Here is a 14,930-nt window from a genome sequence, read left to right as displayed (position 1 = left end):
GTTTGGGCTTTTAAGTTCCTGTTTGAACATCACATATTTTAGGGAGATTTTGGTGAGGCAATCTCTGGAATGTTTAGGGGCAACCATGGTGACCTAGATCAACCCTAGAGGCGACCTGGGCGTGGAGTTTAATTCCTGGATTAAACATAGGTGTTTGGAGCTGGCTAGGCATTGTATTTAGTTCCTTACTTGTTCTTCCAGTAGTCTATTTAACGTAATGTTTAGGCATGCAGACTCTAGAGACAGACTACCTAGGGTCATATTCTAGCATTGCTTGTATTATCTGTATGACTTTAGGTGAGCTCCATTCTTCAGCTTTTTCACCTCTAATATAGAGAAATAAAAATGCCCATTTCATATGGTTGTGGTGGGGAATTAATTGGGATAATTTAATTTAAAGTGCTAGCATATAATGCCAGTGTTATAGCTACAATGTGGCTGTGTACTGTGGTTACAAACCGATAGTACCAAAATGGGAGTTAAAGGCAAAGTCAAGGATAGAAGACAGATGATGCGGGGGGCACCTGGGTGGCTCAGTGGTTGAGCGTCTGCCTTTGGCTCAGGTCATGATCCTGGAGTCCTGGGATTGAATCCCATACGGGCTCTCCCCAGGGAGCCTGCTTATGTCTCTGCCTCTCTCTGTGTGTCTCTCATGAATAAATAAATAAAATATTTAAAATAGAATAGAATAAATAAAATAATAAAATAAAATAAAATAAAATAAAATAAAATAAATAAAATATAGATGATGGAAGAATGGGTTAAGAACATCCAGAGAGTCAACCCCACTTGAGTATAGAAGGATGTAACAGGCTTGAGCAAGGGGAATACATTTGAGGTCCCTGAGCAAGACTGAGGTCCAAACTAATAGAAAAGAAGGCACAGGCCTAAGGTAGTTATGTGAGAAGAAGTTTATCCTGCACAGTAATTAAATAAATGTAAATCATTTTAACAATGAAATATTGTAGTGTCAATAATTATTTAGACTTACTAAAACCTGTTTCAACAGAAGGATGAGAAAACTGTTTTAGTCACATACTGCTAATAGAAGCATAAATTGGTATAGTTTTTCAAGAGGTCTAATTGGCAAAATAAGGTAAAGTCCTTAAATATGTATAGCCTAAATTACTCTTTGAGTCTACCTTCACGTCTTTACACTACTGAAAAGACACTTAAATTTACAACAGGAAGAACCTAAATGAATTGTGACCAATCCATATATTCTGTTACCAATATTCATGTTGAAAATCATTCGGTAGTTGACCACAGAAATCCACGTGTCTTTACAGTCTTTCAACAAGTATTATATTAGTTGAGCTCTGTAGAAAGGAATCTTCTTTATTTTTGAAGAAAAGTCAACTCAGGCTTTACTGTAGAATAAGGGAGCCTGAACTCTGCATGAGTTCTTATATCGTGATGTAATGCCTCTCTTGAGTGTTGAGAGAGCATTTTTGTTTCTTTATAGTATTGTTATTGGCAAGCCCATTACTGCTGTATAATAACAATACTGAAGTAATGCTGTTAGTTTCTTGATTTCTTAAATTGAGTGTAAAATTTAGAGTCATAACATTTAAATTATAAATAAGAATTACATGTGGTATTTATGCAGCCAGTGAAAAAACAAACACCAATAAGACATTTCACTTATCAATTTGGCAACTATTTTTATGACTTTATTGAGGTCTAATAAGCTGCACATAGTGTATACAGTTTGATCAGTTTTGACATATGAACTGTTTTTACTTAACAGCACTTCTGACACCAAATATATGGGGATTTTTTTTTTTTTTTCCACATACAAACCAATTCTCCAATTTTCCAGACACCAGTTGGGTGTCCACAGTTCGGCTCAATTCTGATACTACCCAGAATTAACATAGGACCCCCACAGATAAGGACTCAATCCCAGAAGACTGCCCCACTTCAGATGCCTGTCACAAATCACATGCTGCTCACCTGTACTTCTCACCAACTGGCTATAAATTTAGGGGGTTTCCACAACCCTCTCCTCAAGGTTGATCATTTGCTGGAATGGCTCACAGAACTCAGGAAGATACTTTATTTACTACCACTGGTTTTTAAAATAAAGGATATAAAACGAACAGCCAGATGGTGAGGTGCATAGGGTGAGGTCCAAAAGGGACTGGAGCACAGCAGTTGGCATTGGGGTACACCACCCTCCCCCCACATGAATATCTTCAAACCTCGGGAGCTCTCCATGCTTCATCATTTAGGGGTTTTGTAAGGAGGTTCCATTACATAGGCACAGTTAATTAAATCATTGTACATCTCTAGCCTCTCTCACTTCCCCAGAGGTCAGGGGGTAGGGCTGAAAGTACCTTTTTTCTTATTTTGGTATTATTATTTAAGAATCTTCTTACTTATCTGTACTAACAGAAAACAGAGGCAAAGATTTTTTTAATAATAATTTCCAATTCCAAAATAGGAAGAAAAGGCACTTACATATATTAATATGGGAGTGTGAAATTCTTACAGTTTTTTTTGGAATTGTACCAATTTGGAGCAAATTGTCAATGTCAATAAAACCTAAAATGCATATTGTTTGAACTAGCAATTCTGCTTCTAACTTAAATAAATTTTCTTGTAAACAAGGATTTAAAAATAAAAATGTTCATTACTGTGTTGTTTATAATTACAAAAATTTGGAAACAAGTTAGATGTCCAACAATATAGACTTGTTTAAAGAAACAATTCATATGGTGAAATATGCCTTCATTTTAGTAGTAGAAGGATATTGTTTTTATAAACAACAGGATCATATGGTATTCCTTTTTTATTTTTTTTTAATATTTTTCATATGGTATTCCTATGTCTTAACATATTTTTTCAACTCAGCAACAAAAAAGTTCATGCAAAAAAGACTAAAAGCATATATTTAAAGCAAAATGTTACAACAGGAAGTAAAATTTCCTCTGATTAGTAAAATTTATTTGTATTTTTTCCAATGCATGGTTTCCTTCTTATTGAAATTTCTTCCTGATATAAAACTAACACAAAGGCATAAAGTCAGTCCATAAAATCAGATATATTAATCTGAGCTATATAAATTATTTTTTAAAAATAACAACTGTTTTATGTTTTGATGCTATCAGGATAAAGTCCTTGGAGCTTGGCCCTTACCTACCTCCGCCTTTACCTTTTGCAGTTCCCACCTCTCTCTTCATGTGCTAGTGGTAAGGAACTGCCTGAGGCTTACTGGCACCCGTGCTCTGCTGATCCCTGCTGTTGTCTCTCTGCCTTCAGTACTTTTTCTCCTGGACTTTATTCTCCTTCTCCCCTGAAATCTGCTGTCAGTGTCATGTCCAAGAAGCCTTTCCTGAGCTCCTTGTGCTTCTTCCCCATTCCCACTGCTCTCTAGATCCATCTTTATTGAGGCACTTTCCACATTATATCATCCCTTTTCATTTTCCTGTCCCAACAGATTGAACCTGATAGGAGGTCAGGACAGTATTGGTTACGACAGTACCTGAAAGCTAACTGTGTGCGTGCGTGTACGTGTAACTGAATGATAGTGATAAAGATGTGATGGGATCAGACAGTGTGTGGAGTATTGGAAGAAGTGTGAATATATCTGCATGACTGGGGCAAGGGATCTTCATGAGGAATTTAGATGAGAATAGAAGTCTAAGGAGGAGCTAGATGATATAAGGAAGAGCCATTTGTCATCCAAAGGAGTTTGGATTTAATAGTCTGGTGATGGGAAGCCAGAAAAGATGTTAAAGTAAGAAAATGGCTAGCCTTAGCACTTTTTGAAGTGTTAGTTGTTATTAATGTTATGTAAAAAAAAAAATGAGGATATAGAATTATTGAATCAGTATGTTATCCACCTGAAACTAATATAACACTGTATATTAAATATATAGGATTAAAATAAAATGAAAATGAAAAACAATTGAGTGTAAAATTTGTGAAGTCATGGGTTAAACCAAGTTGAATAGATTTTTGATCTTCTAAGCTTCTCAGTCTTTACTATGCTAATGTAAATGCTAATGTGCATTTTTAATCTTCCAGAAGGTAGGAGTATGTGTGCACAATATCATTTGCATTATTTCCCAGATTTATTTATCATGGAACACTTCTGTTTAGGGCTATGTTCTAGACATTTGGGGAAATGGACACCAGGGAGACTAGCAGCAGTGAAACCTTTTTTAAAAAGATTTTATTTGTTTATTTGAGAGAGAGAGAGAAAGAGAGAGCATGAGTGGGGTGAGGGGAGGAGGAGAGGGACAAGCAGACTCCCCAGTGAGTGGGGAGCCCTGTGCAGGGCTCAATCCCAGAACCCTGGGATCTGACCTGAAGTCAGATGCTTAACCTATGGAGCCACCAGGCACCCCAGCCAGTGAAACCTTTTGGTGATTGTTACGGTAGTCCAGGTGAGAAACATTAAAAGCTTGAATCAAAAGGTTAATGATGGGGAGAGAGAGAGAGAGAGAGAGAGAGAGGCAGGCAAGAGCATGGGAATTAAGTTGTGTCTGTCAGAGCACATCTCCAAAAGTGGTGAATTCTCAATAATTTTAAAAGATAGCATGATTTGAGAGTTGCTAATATTGATCCAAAGACATTAGAATATGCAGTGTGAAATGTGGTTTGAAACATCTCCGAGACAAATGGTAGTCAAAGGAAAGGGCTTCTTTTATGTTTACAATCCTACCAGCTGATAACATAGCCCTAGGCTCACTCCTCTTTATCAGAACCTGTCCATGGTCTGGCTTGAACTAAAGCACTTAATGATGAAGGAACAAGTTCTAGACTGGATATGATAACTGCTTATTTATGGGTGAGTCAGAGATGGTTGTCAGGAGTGTAGGTTGGACAACTGAGCAGATAGATGGTGGTATCATAATGAGATTAACAAGACAGGAGTCAGTGCTAATTTTGGGAAGAAGATAACTCTGTCACTTTTTGAAATGTTCATGAGTTAGAGTTGTCTGTGGGACACCCTTATGAGGAAAAGAGCACCTGTAGGCCATCAGGTTTATGAGTTTGTACCTAAGATGATGTGAACTGATCCAGCCTTCATTTTACTTACTGTTTCTCAATTGCTGCATGTGTTAGGGGTTTTGTGTCTCTTTAGGAGATGATAAAATTGTAAATTGCAGGTTAAAGACCCAGCACATTCCTAATCTTTTTAAACTTCTGATTTGGGAATATTGAAACATATTCTTCACCTCTAAATTCAGGCTATGATGGCCTTGGCAGGTTTGAGGAAGATGTTTAATTGACAGTGTTTCTTACTGCTTTGTTACTAAACCAAGTAAAATCATTAAATTAATAATGCTATAACATGTTTCTTTTTTAATAATTTTAAATGTAATAATAACAATGTTCCTTCATTTTATTTATAGCTCCAAAAGGAATTCTTCATTTGTCTCCTGATGTTTATCAAGAGATGGAAGCCAGCCGCCACAAAGTAATCTCTGGCACTACTCTAGGCTATTTGTCACCCAAAGATATGAACCAACCCTCAAGCTCTTTCTTCAGTATATCTCCCACATCGAATAGTTCAGCTACAATTGCCAGGGAACTCCTAATGAATGGAACATCTCCTACAGCTGAAGCCATAGGTTTAAAAGGAAGTTCTCCTACTCCCCCTTGTTCTCCAGTACAACCTTCAAAACAACTGGAATATTTAGCAAGGATTCAAGGCTTTCAGGTATGAATTAAAAGCAAAAACAAAACCAAGAAAACAAATTCATTAGCCCCAAATCCTTCATCTCTATCCATCAGAAAGCTCATCCTTGCCTGCTAGTGTGACCTATATGCCACTTACATTGTAAAGTATTAGGAACACAGAGGTCAGAAGAAAGAGAGCCATATGCACGTGCCTCATTTTCTTTTATTTTCATTCTACGCATTCATCTTTTGCTGCCTGGCTCTCCTCCATTTTCCTTCTTCTTCCTCTTATTTTCTTTTTAAACATTTTAAATTCTCTGTTCTGTCTTCCAGTTGGTCTTGATTGGGTGCATTTATCTCCTCACTCTGTCTTCCACAAACAAAAACTCTGCCTTCATACATTTGGTATTAGTCTTTAGCACTAAGTTCTCTCTCATTTACAATAAGGCTAAGTTTTTCTAATAATGATTTTACTTTCATAGCAGTTCCGAAGTTGGCATTCTATTGCTAGTAATGATTCAGGTATACCGTGAAGGTACAACATTTTAGAACTCTATTATCTTAGAAGTTAATTAAACATGGTATTAGAACAATAATGACATACTTTCTAGTTGTTTGAGGCATAAAAACATGTATTTGTTTTAGTGGATCATGTTTTGAACCGTCTAGGGTAGCACCTGTCTCATGGTACTTACTAACAGTTCTGTTTCATTAGGCAGTCTAACTCCAGCTCACAGCTCACTGAACTTGTGTATATGAGTTTGGGGATGGAAATTTTTTTCCCTATTTATTCTTTGTTCCTTTTAAAAAAACACAGCAAACCCAACAGTCCTTTCTGGATAGAGCTTTTAAAAGAATTGTTAACTCTAGGGAGAGGAAATACCTATGTTCTGATTTCTTAGTTGCCTTGAAAATCATGTACTGAACTGTAACTGCTGACCTGACCGGATGAACAGCCATGTGCTCATGCGTAGAAAGAGTGTACTGCACCCTCAGATTTCACTGTTTTCATCCCCTTTTCCATCTTAGTCTTATTCCTTAAGACCAAAAACTGTAATTTCCTTTAGAAATACTCTAGAAGCTCTGTATTGTGTAGAATAATCATGTATTTATAAACATTTTACAAGTTTAGATATAAATCAGAAAGAAGATCATGTGTTTTGGCAGGTATTTTGCATGTTTTTTTTTGTTTGCCTTCACAGAAACCCGGTTTTTCAAATCTATGCCAGGTAATCGTTAGTGTTTTTAATTAGACTATTAATATGAAATTGAAGAAGCTGTTACCAATTACTGGCTCTGTCGTCTGAAATTTTAAACACTTAATTTAAAGTTAAAATTTTAGAATTTGTTTTTGTTGTTTACCTTAAGAATGACAATAAATCACTGTTTAAAATAAAAAGACCTCGATTCATACAGTTAAAGTACTGGAAAAAAGCTAATAATTTTTAGTTCTATCTATAATCTGCACACAATGAACTAGAAATAAACTGTGATGAAAATAAATTCACTGCTTATTTACAAATCTAGTTATCTAGAAATGTCTGAGAGTAACACTGCATTTTTATAGAAACAAAGCACAAAATACATTCAAGCTCTGAATTGATTTTTTTGCTTGGAGATGTTATGGTAGATGTAATTTTGCTGCCACAGGAACTACTTAAATTTTTTTATTTGTATTTATTTGTTAATTCTTGGTAATGATAACAATTATAATTTTATAATTACTTTAGTCAAAATGTAGAGTCTGTTTCCCCCATTATTGGGCTGACTGCTCAGACCTCTTTTTAAAGCTTATGCTAAGATAATATGCTCTTATTTATGGACAAGTTAAACATTTCCAAATTTGTGTACTGTGATTTTTACATACTAATGAACATAAACAGATGGTTCTAAAACATTACTGTGCTTTTCTGGTCGAATGAGCTCGGTATTGATGTGAAATACTGTGTCACTGATAGATCGCAATCTGCAGCTGAGCAGTGAATAGAAGCTTGTGGGAAATGACTTAGTGTCCTATCAGGCACATAGCATATCTTCATGATGTCATGGTAAAAGGTTCTTTGTAGTTAAGAGTTTTGAAGCCTATTTCTTTATAGGTAACTTTCTCAGGTATCTTTACCTGGTAGAAAAACATGTAGACTGTTTCTCTTTCTTAAATGTTTCAATTGGACTGTAGTTAGAAATTATAGGGCCAGCTTATTATGGATTACATGCTATTCTGTTATTTTTATTTCTGGAATTTAAAAACAATAAATTCTTTTTCTGTGTTTCTAGGTTAGTACTTTTTTATTTTGTTATTGTACATTGAATAGATACTATTGCTTATTGGATATTGTATAAACCCTTCTTTGGCCATCCTTCCCCATTAAAATTTGACTTAAGCCTATCAGAGCCATTGTATGTGACAGCTATATTGTATTACAAAGTGAAAATATATTAGTGTACTGAAAACTAAGTTGTTTTAACCTTTAAATTTTTTTCATTACCCAATCTTTAATTGAAATTTATAAATTACAGAAAGCTTATTTGCTTACTAGAATGTAGGTATTAAGCTCACATCCTTTGCTTAAATCTACAGAATAATTAAAATTATTATACAATTAAAGTTATTAATAAAGCTGACTTCACAGAGCAGAATGTGACTGAACACTTGCACATTCTTGGTTAATTCTTTTCATCATTGCTTGGGCTTACCTGAAGTTTTTATCGTGTTTTAGATGCAAGTTTTCGGATTCCAGTCATAAATGAATATGTGTCTCTTTGAAATTTTATTGAGTGTATTTTAACTATCCTCTTTTAAAACCTGAATATTCTTCTTGATTATTTTATTATTTTTTAGAAAGTTTAGAAATTTTATGTCAGTAGTTCTGTGAGCCTTAGATTTTGTCCAGCCCAGTCAGTATGCTTCTATAACTTCAATGCTTTTCACAAAAACTCATTTGAAATTTAATTATACCAAAGTGTTTCAGGGTTCTTTGTTATGTACCTTGATACTCTTTAATTATAATGCCAAACCTGTTTGGCTTTTTAAAGACAATTATTATGACAGAGACATTCTTGAAATGTGGTACACATGAACCAAAGTGGAAGACTTTGTTCTGTTGTGTTATAATTTACATTATTCTAAGTTTTTATAGCCTTAATATGCTTTGCCATATTAACGATATTAGAAATTTAGATTTGCATAATTAAATATAGGCAGTTCCTTTGTCTTTTGGTTCTTGTACCAGCATATGTATAGGGATGAGGTGGTTCCCACAGGACACCAAATAATTCTCTGGATACCAGCAGCGTATCTGAGAATTCAGCTCAGTTCTGATACTGTCTCCATGGAGATAGCGTCAGATCACACAGGACAAGGGTTCAGTCCTACAAGATCGCATCCCCCGCCAACTATGGATACCTGTCAAGCCCAGGTTGCTACCTGTACTTTTGACTGACCAGCTATAAATCAGAGATCCCCACCACTTCTTCCTCCTCAGGTTCAATTAATTTGCTAGAGCAACTCACAGAACTCAGAGGATTTTACTTTACTAAGTCACCAGTTTATTGTGAAAGAATATAAATTCAGTGCAGCTGGATGGAAGAAATGTCTGGGGCAGGGTATGTGGAAGGGACACAGAGCTTCCATGCCCTCTCCAAGCATGCCACTTTCTCAGCACCTCCATGTGTTCACCAACCCAGAGGCTCTCAGAACCCTGTCCTTTTGGGCTTTTATGGAGGCTTCATTATATAGTCCCGATTGATTAAATCATTGACCATTGGCATTGATTCCACCTCCAGCCCCTCTTTCCTCCCCTGAAGTCAGGGGGATGGCCTGAAAGTTCCAACCCTTGAATCAATTTTTGGCTCCATTGGCAATCAACTCCCATCCATAGATGCTTTCAAAACTCACCTCCTTAACATACAACTCTGTCACTTTCAATACTTAGAAGTTTGGGGAGCTAGTGTGAGAAAAAAGGGTTGAAGACCAAATAAATATTTCTTATAAATCACAATATCACACTTTATTTAAATGAGTACTAGAAAAGTAATTTGATTAGAAATGAAAATGTATTCTTTTAGCAAATTATCCTTTCTCAATGAATTTAATTTCAGTTTGCTATTCTATGCCCTTTTTTGTGATGATCATCCATTGAACAGTGTGGATTTTGAAACTTTCAGAGTGAAATATAATAAACTAGGTTTGTTTTTTTTACATAGAGAATATAAAGAAACAGTTGTCTTAGTTAAGCCATAATTAGTTTATTTTACAAAATCAAGGAATGTTTTATAGAAGGACTTTTTATTATTGTGAGTTTTAGATGGTCCATTTACAGCAAGATGAAAATGTCAGTAGAAAGCTTCGAAATATCTACTTAAATTAAAAACTTTCTTTTCAAATACAAGTCAAACTTAATACATTTCAACTGATATGTCTCCTTTTGTGAAGCTTAATATGATTTTGGCAGCCTTCTTTTATAGTTATAGGCTTCTTTTAAATATTTATTTTAACATATATGGCATATAACATTTTAACAATATGACCTCAATATAGATTACATTGAGAATATAGTAACTGGCTAATCTGAGAATCAACCTTTTTTCTTTCCCTTATTAAAATCTTCCCTATGCCTCATTTTTTAATCAAATATTTATCATCAAAGTGGCTACTTGCAGCTTTTTTTAAATTAAGAATGAAGGATCATTTTTTTTCAAAGAGCAATATAAATTAAACTTTGTAGGTTTCTAGTAGCAGAATATGGAGAAAGAAATTATGCATATACGCATACTCTCCCACTTAGAATTGTTTTTCTCCAATTTTAAATTTATCCTTGAAACATAACTTATTGTGTCACTTCTGAGCCTAAATTTTCATCTACACTGTTACACAAATGGCTATATGAAGTGAAGTGAAGTTATTCAGAGTACAATGAGTAAAACACATTTGTGGGTTTGGCATGAGGTCAACAGATTCTGCTCTGATTTGCAGTCACTCTTTAAAAATCTCTCTTGGATTTGGCCTTTACCACTCTGCAAAGACCTTGGAGAGCTTGGTTTAGTATTTGAACTCTCCCCAAGGCTTGGTCTTTCTATAGTGACTGTAAAACTCAGGTTTGTTCTTCAAATGGGCAACTCAAGTTCATCCAAACTGACTTATTATATCGTTTTCATTATATTTGACATACTTTGCCAAACCCCCAAAGGTATGCAGACTGCATATTACATAACTGGACTTCCATAAAAACCGATGGAGTTACCAATTCATTTTGCTGAAATTCCCAATTCTATAGAGAAAAATTCTAATTGGAAGAAAGAAATCCTGATGCATATAAACATATACTGTGATCAGTAAGTAATACAGGTAAGAATCAAGCAAGTCTTGAATAAAACAGTCCATTATTACTGCATGAACTATTCAGTAACTTCACCCTAAATCACTGCAGAGTATAACCTGAAACTCAGAAGAACAAAGGCATTCATCTTGAGTTTGATGTACCAGCACACACATAGTAAGACACATAAGATATTTCAGACAAAGGATAATATATAAACACAGAGCCTTTCCTACCACAGTGACTTTGATGTGGCTCTAAAATGAGCCACTGTGGTACAGGAAAAAAAAAGCTATTTATGTATCCTCCCCAAGTAGAAATATCTGTAGCCTTCTCTGTTTGCAAGAGAAGTGATTCTCAGGTCAGCATAAGAATTCTGCTTGGAATCATTTGAAAATCAAGTCTTGAAGAAAAAGAAATGATTTTTCATCTACAGGTGAAATATATTTCCTTTCGCTACAAAAGGTTGGCAATGATACGATTTTTACTTAGTGATGTAAGAGTAATTGTAGTACCCATCAAGTCCCTTCATGTCCGGCTAGTAGCAATATACCAATGCTCATTCTAAGTCATGTTGAAATGATCTATTTTCCTCTCTCCAGCATTTAGCTATATCTTAAGATTTTTTTTTCATTAGTGACAGTAGTTAAGATTTCATATACATTGTTCTCTTCTCACTAAGGGCAGTTCCCGAGAGAGAGAAGAGTATGTGGAATAGCTGCATATAAAGGATTTCTACACACTGAAAAAAAATTAACATAGAGGCATGGTTTATATTGAAACATATGGGTAAACAAATGAAACTGATATTTATTGATTGACTCATTTTATATTTGATAGTAATGTAGGCATTATATACGTTATCTTATGACACAAGTAGAAATGCCTAGTACATTTTTGCCTTTTGATGCAGATCTTTATTTTAAATCAGACTATTATATAGTGTTTGAAGATTGATCCCTGTAAGTAGGCATAGTTCGTGGTGATGGTCCATGGTCTTCTAGATATTGTTTTGGTTTAGTCCTAGATTTCATTAATTAATTAATTTAAGCCCTCATACCTGGGTCTAAGTTACTCAAGAATTCTGACTCTCTCGAGCTGGAAGGAACTTTAGATTTTATTCTAATATAAAATTTTACTATGTAAATACACATTTGAGGGACTACACAAGTAAAACTTCCTATTAATAATATAGTTTACTCATTTCCCATATGGAATTATTAGTTAATTTTAACCCTGAGAGATTTTAGGTTGTGAAGAGTTCTGCTCTCTTAACATGGTCACATCAAAAGACAGATTTAACTGTCAGACACAAGGGATATTTGAAAAGCTTTCAACATGTTTTTATCTGTAGTGCTGTCACTTTTTTAAGTATAAGAAAAGTCCAGGATTGAGTCCTAAAAATGGAACATTTGAGGAAACAAGAACTACTGCTTGAAGATGACACAGTGACAGCTTGAATAAGTCTCATTACAAGAAAAATAGGTAATACATTATGAACAGTTTTCAATAATTTCAGTATATAAAAGAATTAAATGGATATGAAGTTAAGCTGGCTAGAAATGTCCAGCCATTGAACACTGGAACAGATTTAACTGAAGCACAAGAAATGGAACATCTGCTTTTCCACTCTGGGCAAATACTTAATAAGTACCTATGCATGCTAGGTAGCATGCCAAACACCGGGCACAATAGGAGTTATGATCAAGTTGGAGACAGGTAAATAAAACCAATATGCAGAAGGTTGGATACCACCATAAATTAGTCCCATCTCCAGGGATCAGTATTGGACATTACACTACAGTTTGATATAAAAATAAAGATTTATAGCATGCTGCATGAAATAATGTAATTCTGCCCCCATAATAAGAGGCAATATGAGGATAAGCTGATAAGTGTTCACTTGAGGTGTGGTTGGCCATGTCAAGAATCACAAATAGGAATGAACAGCTTTGACTGAAGGAATTAGGGAAGAATTTATAGCAGATGGGACATTTGAAATAAGTTTTAAAGAGCATATAGAATTTTCAGGTGAATAAGAATTGCAGGCAGAAGCTAAGCATTGAAGACATAAAAGGACCCAGTATTTCAGAACATGCCTAGAGTCAAAGTGGCAGTGGCTGGCAGGGAAACTGAAAAAGCTTTGTGTTGCTAGGAGTTTAGATTTTAGCTGTTAGAGACCATGGGCTTATTTTTAAAAGAGTAGTGACGTTGGTTTTGTATTTTAAAAAGATAATTCAGTCAGCGATAATTCTGTCAAGGATGAACTCGACCAAAAAGAAACAAGAATGGTAAGCAAAAAGACTCATTAGAGTGATTTTGAATGAATCCAAAAGATAAATAACAAAGATTGAATTAGGGCAGAGCTAGTGGGCGTAGAGGAGTGGAGCTGAGGTACACTTGTCTAAGGTACAGCTGAGATCATTAAATGATCCCTTGTGCTGATTTTTATCGGGATGCTTTCACTAGCCTGTTCCAGGTGGAAGCAAGATTCAAATATGATGAAGAGTAAGTAGAGACTATTTCAGGATACGTAGCCTGGTTTTTCAAAAAGTTAAGAGTGAAATAAAGTAGGATAGTATGAATGTGACATATTTTACTCAAGATTTTATGTTTAGTATTGATGAGATAGGTAAACTTAGAGGAAGTTAATGAGTTCCATTTTAAGCATGTGAAATTTGAGTTGCCTGAATTAAAGTTGTACGATAGGCCGTTCCAAATGTGTCTGATGAGATCAGCAAGAAAGGATAGGGGACATAGTTTGGAGAGTCATGTTTTTAGAGATGTAATTGAAGTTATAGAAATTGGTAAGTTTGACCAGGGAGATAATTCCCAATGAATATTAACAATGTAAAATGTTCATTTATCCATTGATTCAACTGAAATATATTGAGCACCTGCCATGGGCCAGGTATACTTCTTGGCCCTGAAGATATAGCGTAAGTGACACTCAAGGTTTCTGCCCTCATGGAACTAACATAAACATGGGTGTGTGGGGATGAGATGTGAAATTGGGGCAGGAGACATGGAACACATATGATAAATTCAAATGGTGTTAATATCCTAAGGTAATGGTTGCTAGGAAATTAATTGTGAGGTTAATTATGAATATTTATGAGAAGTATATACAGAAGACTCATGTCTCCAACTGCTGTGTCAAAGATAGCTATACCTTCTTAATGTTTTAATCAACCTTATTGAACTATATTTACATACAATAAGACACAACCATTTTATTATACAGTTTTGAAAAATGTATGCAACCATGTGACTGCCACCACAATCAAGATGAGGGTGTTTCTATTACTGTTAAAAATTTCCCGGTCCCTCTCTGCAGCTTGTTTTCCCCACCCTCCCTTGGCTCCAAATAACCAGGATATCCTGTCATCACTAAAGATCAGTTTTGCCTTTTCAGGAATTTCATAAGAATGGAACCATACAGTATGCACAGTTTTGCATCTGACCTCTTTTACTTGCTATGTTTTTGAGATTTTTCCATCTTGTATATATCTGTAGGGGTTTTTTTTATTTGGTTTGTTTTGTTGTTTTTTATGAAGTACTAGTCCTCTATATGGATGTATACCACAAATTCTCACTTCACCTATTGATGAACATTTGAGTTGTTTTCAGTTTGGTGCTATTTTGAATAAAGCTGTTCATGAATATTCATTTATAAGATTTTATGCAGACATCTTTCTAATGCTCTTGGAAAAAATCCTGGGAGTAGATTTGCTGAGTCACTGGGTAAGTGCACATACAAATTTATAAGAAACTATCAGATTTTTTTCAATATGCTGTAGCATACCACATTTCTGCTAGCAATGTATGAGGGTTCCACACATTGATATGATCAGTCTTACTCAAGTAAGAGTACAGTGGTATCTCATTTATATTTTAATATGTATTTCACTAATGACCCATATGATGAGCTTCTTTTCATGTGCTTATTGGCCAATTACAGATCTTTGTGAAATGTCCACA

At 35.0% G+C, this 14,930-nt stretch overlaps 1 protein-coding gene across 13 annotated transcripts in view; it reads left to right on the top strand.

The window, feature by feature from the left end:
* The window catches only part of STAU2 (staufen double-stranded RNA binding protein 2), a 296,823-nt gene that overhangs the window by 176,431 nt on the left and 105,462 nt on the right, over positions 1-14,930 (top strand). For all 13 annotated transcript variants that reach the window (XM_038579544.1, XM_038579537.1, XM_038579542.1 and 10 more), the window contains one exon: positions 5,367-5,674. In XM_038579544.1, coding sequence (XP_038435472.1) covers positions 5,367-5,674 — 308 coding nt within the window. The remainder of the gene's footprint in view (positions 1-5,366; positions 5,675-14,930) is intronic.

Source organism: Canis lupus, chromosome 29 (assembly GCF_011100685.1).
Source record: "Canis lupus familiaris isolate Mischka breed German Shepherd chromosome 29, alternate assembly UU_Cfam_GSD_1.0, whole genome shotgun sequence".
Lineage (NCBI taxonomy): Eukaryota > Metazoa > Chordata > Mammalia > Carnivora > Canidae > Canis > Canis lupus.
Note: the sequence above shows the minus strand (reverse complement) of the source record. Positions and strands in the feature narration are given on the sequence as shown.